General features: G+C 43.5%; 1 protein-coding gene across 6 annotated transcripts in view; it reads right to left on the bottom strand.

The window, feature by feature from the left end:
- kazna (kazrin, periplakin interacting protein a) overlaps window positions 1-10,546 on the bottom strand; it is a 146,631-nt gene that overhangs the window by 15,974 nt on the left and 120,111 nt on the right. For 4 of the 6 annotated variants that reach the window (XM_061681997.1, XM_061682013.1, XM_061682021.1 and 1 more), the window contains 5 exons: window positions 7,803-7,939; window positions 6,544-6,714; window positions 4,846-4,929; window positions 2,886-3,075; window positions 184-320 (listed from right to left, as the gene is read on the bottom strand). In XM_061681997.1, coding sequence (XP_061537981.1) covers window positions 184-320; window positions 2,886-3,075; window positions 4,846-4,929; window positions 6,544-6,714; window positions 7,803-7,939 — 719 coding nt within the window. The remainder of the gene's footprint in view (window positions 1-183; window positions 321-2,885; window positions 3,076-4,845; window positions 4,930-6,543; window positions 6,715-7,802; window positions 7,940-10,546) is intronic. The other 2 variants (XM_061682004.1, XM_061682038.1) reach the window with 1 other exon arrangement.

The raw sequence follows: 10,546 nt of genomic DNA, 5'->3' as shown, positions 1-10,546 counted from the left end.
ACGTATAAACCACAATATAGCGAGGGATGTCACTTTCTCAGCATGTGGAAACAAAGTTTATTAAAGGAGACGGCGGGCAGTAAAATAATGGATAGCTGAACCAAAGTGGAGATTGTGGCGGACGTTCCAGCGTGACCACTCAGGGAAGGGACAGTGTCGGCGGCGTTAGTGGGCATCTCTTACATTGCAGAGAGAGTGAGTCCGATGACGTGGAGAGTTGATATCACTAGGTGTAGACGACCTGTCTCCCTCCACAGCCGAGGCGTCGGAGATGATGGACGGCTGACGCGAGTGGCACGGGCTCACCCGCACAGCAGCCACTATACGGGATGAGAGCGGGAGGGGCAAAGCTTACAGGTGGGCTTTGGCACTGAATGTAACAAAGTGGCAAAATGGGATTCTTGCGACATTCTTTACAGTCCTATACGGACATCAAAACCCTGAAATTACGAGCAATCATGTCCAGTTGCCAAGCAACAGTGAATGAGCATGTACCAGTGAGACTGACACACCGACTGTGATTTTACACGCATTTCCTTTTTTTCTGCTTGTCTGTTGACTCCGTTTGCGTGTGCTTTTTATTTTTAATTCACCAATCTGCCCAGCACAGGCCACCAAACCTCCACATGAGAGACTGAACATCTAAAGTTTTTTTGTAGCCATTATGATGTAATAAATGTCGAGTCAAGTTAAGTCGATTCACATCATTGCTAATTTTTCAGCACAGTACTGCAGTCCCCAACCTTTTCTTGCACCACAGACCGGTTTCACAGGAAGACATATTTCAACGGACAGGCATAGAAAAAATAATAAATAAACATTACGCTAATTGTAGTTACTGCAATTAGTAGGTGTCCCGCGCATGTTTCACTTCAACAAACCGGCCAGTCTCATCTTGTTTCATAGCATGAAGGACATCGCAGGCAGTCTTCAAAAAATTTAGCATTTTTCTTTTTCACTGTTTCTATTCACTTGTAGTATATAGTAGTAATGTCTGGGTTAGGGTTAACCCTAACTCACCTAACATTTAGGTGATGAGGCTGGAGTTCTACTTTGTGCTGCTGGGACCTTGGCGATCTGATCCCCGGCAACAGAAGCTGGTTCTAGGGACGTGGAATGTCACCTCTCTGGCAGGAGAGTGGTGTGTGAGGTCGAGAAGTTCCAACTAGATATAGTCGGACTCGCCCCCACACACAGCTTGGGCTCTGGTACCAGTCCTCTCGAGCGGGGTTGGACTCTCTTCCACTCTGGAGTTGCCCATGGCGAGAGGCGCCGAGCAGGTGTACTTATTGCCCCCCGGCTCGGCGCCTGTACGTTGGGGTTCACCCCGATGGACGAGAGGATAGCATGCCTCCACCTTCGGGTGGGGGGACGGGTCCTGACTGTTGTTTGTGCCTATGCACCAAACAGCAGTTCAGAGTACCCACCCTTTTTGGAGTCCTTGGAGGGGGTGCTGGAGAGCGCTCCCGCTGGGGACTATATCGTTCTGCTGGGGGACTTCAATGCTCACGTGGGCAATGACAGTGAGACCTGGAAGGGTGTAATTGGGAGGAACGGGTTGGTGGTCCCCCTTTTTAAGAAGGGGTGCGTTCCAACAGGATCACACTCCTCAGCCTCCCTGGTAAGGCCTATTCAGGGGTGCTGGAGAGGAGGGTCCATCGGGAAGTCGAATCTCAGATTCAGGAGGAGCAGTGTGGTTTCCGTCCTGGCCGTGGAACAGTGGACCAGCTGTACACCCTCGGCAGGGTCCTCGAGGGTGCATGGGAGTTCGCCCAACCAGTCTTGTGTGTTTTGTGGACTTGGAGAAGGTGTTCGACCGGGAGACTCTGGGAGTCCTGTGGGGGGTGCTTCGGGAGTATGGGGTACCGAACCCCCCGTACGACCGGAGTCAGAGTTTGTTCTGCATATCCGGCAGTAAGTTGGACTCGTTTCCGGTGGGGGTTGGACTCCGCCAAGGCTGCCCTTTGTCACCGATTCTGTTCATAACTTTTATGGACAGAAACTCAAGGCGCAGCCGAGGCGTAGAGGGGGTCCGGTTTGTTGGCCTCAATATTGCATCTCTGCTTTTTGCACATGATGTGGTTCTGTTGGCTTCATCAAGCGTCATCTCCAACTTTCACTGGAGCAGTTCGCAGCTGAGTGTTAAGCGGCTGGGATGAGAATCAGCACCTCCAAATATGAAAAGGGTGACGTGCCCTCTCCAGGCCGGGGATGAGATCCTGCCACAAGTGGAGGAGTTCAAGTATCTTGGGGTCTTGTTCACGAGTGAGGGAAGAATGGAACGGGAGATCGACAGGCGGATCGGTGCAGCGTCTGCAGTGATGCGGACTTTGTATCGATCCGTTGTGGTAAAGAAGGAGCTAAGCCGAAAGGCGAAGCACTCGATTTGGGTCGATCTACGTTCCTACCCTCACCTATGGTTACGAGCCGTGGGTCGTGACCGAAAGAACAAGATCCCGGATACAAGCGGCCGAAATGAGTTTCCTCCGCAGGGTGTCCGGGCTCTCCCTTAGAGATAGGGTGAGAAGCTCTGTCATCCGGGAGGATCTCAGAGTAGAGCCACTGCTACTCCACTTCGAGAGGAGCCAGATGAGGTGGCTGGGGCATCTGATTCGGATGCCTCCCAGACGCCTCCCTAAAGCTACTGCCCCCGCGGCCCGACCTCGGATAATCGTTAGAAAATGGACGGATGGATGGATGAATGGATAAAACCAGATATGTGGGAATTTATAGCGATGCATAGACAACTGCATGGTACAAGGTATAGTACATAAGTAAGCCCACTGCTTCATCCAAAAAGCACATGGAATGATGGGTAATAGCGCGCTCACAAGTGCAAATGGTCTAAATGGGTGCATGCAGCCGGTCAATGGTGCAACTTCTACCTTGTCTGTCAGTGGGATGGCTAGTATGCACGTAGAGGGTCTGCTGACTCTGTCTGATGGCAGCAGTGAGGGGAAGGTCAGCCTGCATAACCCATTCCTGGTTGTTGCCGTTGACAACCGTTTCTGTTGGCATCGCCAGGGAGTGACGTTTAGGAACGTCCTTGGTCAGGGTGGCTAGTGACTGTTTGGCCTTGAGACAAGTGAAAACAGACAAATGTAATTTAGGTGCATGTTGTGTACAGGGTTACTGACCATTTGTATATTTTCCACATGAGCCATTAAGATTAGGCCCTGTTCAAGTGGACACTTTAGTTATTTAAAAGTGCAGTGGAAAGAAATCTGAAAGTTGCACTACAATACCAGTGTTGGCTATTAGGTACGAACTGGTGATGTTTTCCTTTGTCATTGTGTGATTCAATTGTGGAATTAATGTTTTAAAAAATGCATTTTTGTCTAAAACAATAAACCCACGTAACTCGCAAGGGACAGGGATAGAGCCTTTCTGCTAATTGGGAAAAACTGGTGTACTGTAATTTTTATATTTTCCTATATGAATAGTTTAAACCATAAATATACCACAACCCATGATCTTAAAACACTATTATCATTTATAACTCATCTTTCAACATTACATGGTTTACAGATTATTTGATTTTGAAAAAAATGCACCTGAAGCGTGAGGATGTTGACACGCTTTTGCAATGGTGAAAATTAGCAATTGTCAAGCAAAATTGAGACAGCCGTGGTTTGTTCACTTGAGCTTTTTGATAGGTCCTCAGCAGAGCAAAAACAAAAACACATGCGGCAAAGACTCTGTAACTTCTGTTACGCCACGCTGAATGTCTTTCATTCAAAGTTCTTAGTTTCACAGTCAAGATACTTCAACATGCTTCCTTTACACCAGTTACTACTTTCCTATTAGGCTTTTGCGTCATCTTGTAGCCTATTGGGGCATTACAGATAGAGCACAAAAACCCGTGATAATTTCCACAGGAAAAAAACACGAATCGGCAAGGGCTCATTGTAATCCTTTTTTTTTTGCATTGTTTTGGAAATCTCATGAGTGTGTGCCAAAGTTGCTGTTCATGCTAACTTGTTGTCCAGTTTGTCATTCAAACAGTTTAATGGACGTAGCTGGCCTATGTAAAAAAGTTTTCATTGGCCTACGGGGCACATAGCATGGAGCCCTGTGAACTGCCGAGTAACATGTGATGTGGCCAGGAGAAAGAACTTTGTTGATTTATATTGCTGGATAGCTAGAAATTTAGTTTACTTGGGAAGTTTCTTCATAAATCGCAAATGATGTGCATTGTCCGTGCTATTTATAACAGTTATGTTGCAACTGGAGTCTGGGAAAAGCACATCAGATACAAGCAGTATGAAAGAGTATGGCAGTTTTTCTGTCATGCAGTGTAACTAAGTGGTTGGTACGCAGTTGTTATATCCATTTCGATTTTCTTTTTTATCCATTATCCAGTTGCTTCTTTTAAAAATACCCACAATAAGATGCTGGAGCGTTTTCATATTGTTTTTGTCAATATGTGTCTGTGTTAAACTCTGCTAAGTATGTCAGCTTCAAATATGCCTTAAATCTATTCTTTTCTATCTTTTCCCATGCAAAGCAAGAGGGTGCAAATCAACACCGCCAAAATCAGCTCCCTTGCAATCACTACTTCATTACACTGGTCAAACAATCATCAATCACCAGGGCACATGCAAAACAAAACAGAATCACAACCCTTCATTAGTGGTCACAATACTTCTTTCTGAATTAGAGCTAAAGCACATTCTGATTAATCACACAGGGAATCCCTTGGATCACTTTTGGGGTTCAATTATGGCGAGCTGGGGATTAGTCAACAACGATCCACAACAACGATTAGGGGAGCTTTCCAAGGATCAAGGGAGGGGGTGAAGAAAAGTGAAAGTCAAAGCTGAACAGGGCGGGGGTCCATCTTACCGCCATAACCCTCGGGGAGAAGTCCCTGTCCCCGAGCCGCTCAAACACCCGGAACTCCATTCTTTGATAGACACAGTTACTGATCTGAAGGGGGGTGGAGACATGAGGGGGGCCATACTGCACATTCAAATTATTTACGTAATTGATTTAGTATTTGTGAACTCTTGTTACAGTTATGGAGGTGATCTTTTTATCATGTTTGTTGGTAAGCAAGATAACACAGAACTACAAAATAGATTTTCATAAAGCTTTGTCAACGTATCAATGAAAGGAACGGGCAGAACAGGTGATTAGTGGCTTAATTATTGCTAAGAATCTTTGTAGAATTGATTGTTAATCATGTCGAAGCATTTGAGTACAAATGGATTGCACTTCTTGGCTGCAAAGAACACAGCCGCTGTTGATTCACTGTCAACGAGTTTATAGTCAGAAAACCAACAGGACGTCAACTATTTGTTCCACAGCATTTAATTCAATGTTTAAAACAATTGTTGTAAAAAAAAGATTATTGCCTATATTCTTGCTATGTGCTTCAGACAGGCAGTCTGTTAAAACGAGAAGAGTGCATCCACCATCATGAAGCGATTTAATGTTCGAATCTTTTTACTGCAGATCCAGATACATATGGGGATTAGGGCTGCAACAACAAATCGATAACCTCAATAATTAAACGTGTTGGCAACGAATTTCATTATCGATTCATTGTGTCGCAGGATTATTACGTCAATCAACCTGTGCTGCTCCTGTTGTGTTCCTTGTTGAGTGTGCTGTTCCTCCTGTGGGCGCCATGGCCTCCCAGGGGCAGTGTGGTACACACATGCAGATAACACACACATACATTAAGCTAAAAAGAGCAGAAGAAGAAAGTATCGATTGAACTTCATGAATAAAACTCGGTTTTCACAGAGTACGAAGAATATACCCCTTTGAGTACTGTTACAGTATATTGTCTGTCTGTATGTATTCCTTCAGCATTTGTGTATGAATATACCTTATTTGGAGGTAAGTACGGGAACATCAATGCTACTTTTTGTAGCGTTTTACATTGTGCGTTAGCATTAAGATGGGGATTTTCGGGAACAAAGTGTTTTGTTCGTAAAATGAAATATGTGGTGTAGTTATTTTTGTTGTGTGTTTAGTTTTACAGTAAACTTCAACTGGATTTCCAATAAATATCTTAAAGCAACCAAAGTTCTTTTTGAGGAACTGTTAGCTATCTGCCAAACTGCACTCAGCATGCTCAGGGAGGGCAGAGGACACAAAATGACAATTCAAAGAAAAAGATTAGTGTTAGGAAGCAACCTGTTTGTTCAACATTTCACAATTTGAAAATTTGTCCTGCTTTTGAATAAAGGATGGACATTAAAAAAAGAATTTCATCCATCAATTAATACAAAATTTTAAAAATCCACCGATTAATCTATTATTGAAATAATCGTCAATTGCAGCCCTATTGGGGATTAAGGAAGTATCACCAATTAATAACATTACATTTGAGTTAAGAATCAAATTGGCGCTGTCCATCAATTGCCATGTCATCCTCCATGAACCAGGAAGTAGCCTGCTAACGAATCAACTGATGGAGAACGACACGAATGTGGAGTAGTGTACTGCAGTGTGTGTAGCTCATGAATTTACATTTGGCTCAGGATTGCCTGATTTTTCCATGCCCCTTCCCTTCTCTAGCACCCATCTTACCATGGCCAGTTCAGCCTCCAGCTCCTTGATGCGGTTTTCCTTGAGGTCCAGCTGTGTGCGTAGCATTCCAGTGTGCTCGGTGGCCTCCTTGGTTTGCCGCCGGAGGTCCCACTTCTCTCTCTCCAACATGTCTTTCTCTTTGGCGAGAGCCTTCACCGCATCCTCGTTCTCCTAGTGGACAACCAGACTCTGAAGTTTGAGCATACATTTCAAAACAACAACAAAGTGCAATTCCCTGGGAAATACGTATTTTGCTGACGGATAGCAATCTCTAGATACAGTACTATGAAAATGTGGCATCGTGACATCACAGCATTATGGCTGGGATGCTTACTTTTTAGTGCATCAAAGCAGTTATCTATTATAGATAGTTTTTATCATTTTTAGCGAATACAGTTTTTGTTTAGATGAATATATTTTCGTAATATTTTACAGCTTCCTCAGAGGGAGCCCTCTGCACCGGGAGGTGCGGTGGACCGTGGCCGTGGTGTGCCCAGTGGCCGTGCATACAAGCTCTTGCTGCACCGGGGGCTCCATGCTGGTGGCCTGCGGCCGCGGCCTATGGTCCGGCCCCGGTGCAGTTGGCTCTCGGAGATGGTGTTTCCTCACCTGGATACTCAGCCACGGGTTATTCGGTCATTACTATTTTTAACCTGTGTGTGTGTGCGTATGGGTGTCTGTATCCTTGAGGACAAGTGGCGGGCAGGATTGATTTGTTATTTAATTCATGTAAAGCACTTTGAGTTGCATTTTATGTATGAAAAGCCCTTACAAATAAAGTTTAATTGATTGATTAATTGAAGTGTTCTTCCACAAGATGGCAGAAGGTATTAATTTATGTAGCTATACACCCGTTGCCAATCATACAGAAAGAAATTGTGAGTAAACTGAGACAAGATAATTATGGTTTTATTTTATATACTTTTTGTGAAATTTTTCATTTAGTGTTGCGCCGTGAGATTTATTATTATTATTATTATTATTTTAAGAAAAACGTGCCTAAAATATGGCTCATTAAAGATGGAGAAACACTGCTTTAAGTGAGTCCTACATTTTTGAACCGACAAGTTAAAAAAGGAGACTCATCCTAAACAAGCAGGACATCTTTTTTCTTACAAAATAATAGTGTAATTGCTTGTCTCTCTGTATTTGCTCCCAAAAATTGCACACAAGAAAGAAAAAAAATGAAAGGTTGTCCACTCAATGGACATCCTACCAACTTGAATGCAAATAAAATACTGGTGCATATTTCGTTGTACTTTTCTGTGCTGGTCGTAATTGCGAATAAAATCACGGAGCTGCGCCTCCCGGCTCTCCAGTGTGGAATAAAGTTGCTGCATCTGGTTCACCAGGTCTGCCTTTTCCACCTTAAGACGCTTACGGTCTGACTTCATGGCTGATAGAAAGGAAAGAGAGAGAGGGGCCATCGGTTAGCACTGTATTATGTACAAGCACAGGCTCATTGATTTAGCATTACAAAACATTTTTTGGAGCACCTCTGCAATATCAGAATTTCCCAGGATTATTATTGGTCATTCTCATAAAACAATAATCCAGGACCATTGGCTGCAATGTTTACACAGTGCCTTTTCAAGACATTGTTGAACATTGATTTTAGTATGTGTTCACACACAAAGGGTTGCTGAATTTGATTAATGAGTAACACTGTTATTTGAACAGAACGCTTTGCACCAGAAGACTGATTTTCACATCGATTTGGGTGAGCAGCGATTAACGGTCCCTCGCAACACCACGAAAGTTGGGAATTGTGCGTGATGAAGAACTCAATGTGATTACAGTATACTGAGTTTTAAGGATCTGTGAGAATCAGAAGCTGAGTTATTTTTTTATTTATACAGTTCTGCCAGTAGGATGGCACCTACTGTTTTAATCTCTACAGGGCAGGACCAGTACACAAATGAGGTTTGGTCAAGCTATTATATGGCAAATTATAATTTTTGTGTTTCAGGTTTATCACACTTTGCCGTCATGCTCTGCCCACATGCATTGAGGAAAACTCAGGTTTTTGCTATTCAGCATCACCCACCATTTTAGTGTGCAATAGCACGAAATGATAAAATGATAGATTACCTTTTTGAGCATGGGTGATTGAGACCTTTTTTTGTACTACTCATGATAAACATGTACACCACATTTCATGTACTAAGTGAAAGTAGCTTGAGGGGCTGAATTGTGAAGGTTTCCAGTGGGGCAGTACAAGAAACTTTCCACCCGGAGGAACATGCCTACAAATTTATTTGAGTATGGGAAAGCCCTCAAAAAGGAAATTAAATTAGCCCAAGAATAATAACAACAAATGAAGCAATTTCAAGAGGGCCTTTGCACTGCTGTGCTCTGGCCCTAAATACAGTACATAATGATTGTATAATAATACAGTGGAATCTTTAGTTGAGTACCCGTGAGGCTATAAGATTATTAGTATTTTATATTTTGAATTAATATGCATTACTAATAAGTGTTGAATAAATGGTTAAACCAGTCACAAAACACAATCCTGTTGACCTTTAATGCAGACGCAGAAGTGAAACAATGATTAAACACTGCACATTAATCATTTTGCTTTACTACTGTGAGTTGCATGGTACCTCACTGAGCTGCACATTGCTGCAGGATGCAATTTTAATCTTTTAACACAGTTAATATTGATTCAACACTTCTTGCTATTGATGCTTGCTTGGGTGTGTGTGTGTGTGTGAGTGTGTGTGTGTGTGAGTGTGTGCGTGTATCCATTAGCATGTATAGGCTGCTTTCAAGCATTTGTGGAAGTGAGGTAAAAAATAAACACATACAGGATGCCTGGATGATTCCAAGGTGATGATTCACGCAAGCATCATTCATTCATCTCTGCACCATGACTTGGTCTCTGTTCTTCAGTCTCGCTCTCATACTCCCCCCCCCCCTCTGCGGACCATGCATGATGATAAATAATGTGTTTGAGTGTGTTTATTCAGGGAGCCTTCAAATGCCTCAAAGACAAGATTGACTCCTGTTCTCGCTTTGCTGTCAGTATTATCCGTTACGCATTGACGTACACTTTTCATTTTTCCAGACGTTCAATGACAGCTTCCGTCAAGCTGGGTTTCCAAAATAACAATGCACGTGTATTATAAAAATCTTATGTATTCACACTTTGTACATCCATCTTTGTCTTCATGATGTGGGTATTATTTTTCTGCAGCACAGCAGCCCCGTGACTGTTGGGTATTTCATAGAATCCTGTCAGTTTCCCTCTTGATGCAGCTTCCTTTGTTTTCTCGAAGCCAGCTGTGTGTCAGTGAATGAACTTTTTAACAGCTCCACTTTCACAAGTTGCGTCTGGGGAGGCTGCTCAGGGAGCTGGAATATTGTACAAGGACAACGTCTGTCACTTTCTAACTAGTTAAGAACACCGCGTGATTAGTGTTTTGGGGAGCTAGTCAAAAAAATAATATGCCCTAACTCTTTCTTTCCCTTTCGGCATAACCCTATTCAGGGCTTGCGGCAGTGACTCATCCTCTTCCATCACTCCCTGTCCTCTGCATCTGCTGCTCTAACTCCAGTTCGACCCCCACGTCAATAAATCTCCTCTTTGGTCTTCCTCTTTGCTTCCAACCTGGCGGCTCTATGTCCAGCATCCCCCTGCATGTCAAAACCATCTCGATCTGGCCATTCTTGCTTTGTCACCAGTCTATGCTGGGCTCATTTCTGATCCTGTTCATCATTGTCACTGCCAAAGAGAATATCAGCATCTTAAACTCTGACCATCAATCTCTGTCTCCCATCTTCTGGTCGTTGCTACTGTCTCCAAATAATAAAATATGAATGACGCTACTACTGTCCTACCTTCCACACTCCCCATTGCTCTAAACAGTGGATCCCAAGTACTTGAACCTTCTCCACGTCTCCTTCTTGTAACCTCACCATTCCACGGGTCTCCCTTTTTTCACAAACACACACACAAACATACTCTGGCTTGCTGCAACTGACCTTCATTCCTCATCTC

This window comes from Phycodurus eques, chromosome 1, assembly GCF_024500275.1.
Source record: "Phycodurus eques isolate BA_2022a chromosome 1, UOR_Pequ_1.1, whole genome shotgun sequence".
In the NCBI taxonomy this organism is placed as follows: Eukaryota; Metazoa; Chordata; class Actinopteri; order Syngnathiformes; family Syngnathidae; genus Phycodurus; species Phycodurus eques.
Note: the sequence above shows the minus strand (reverse complement) of the source record. Positions and strands in the feature narration are given on the sequence as shown.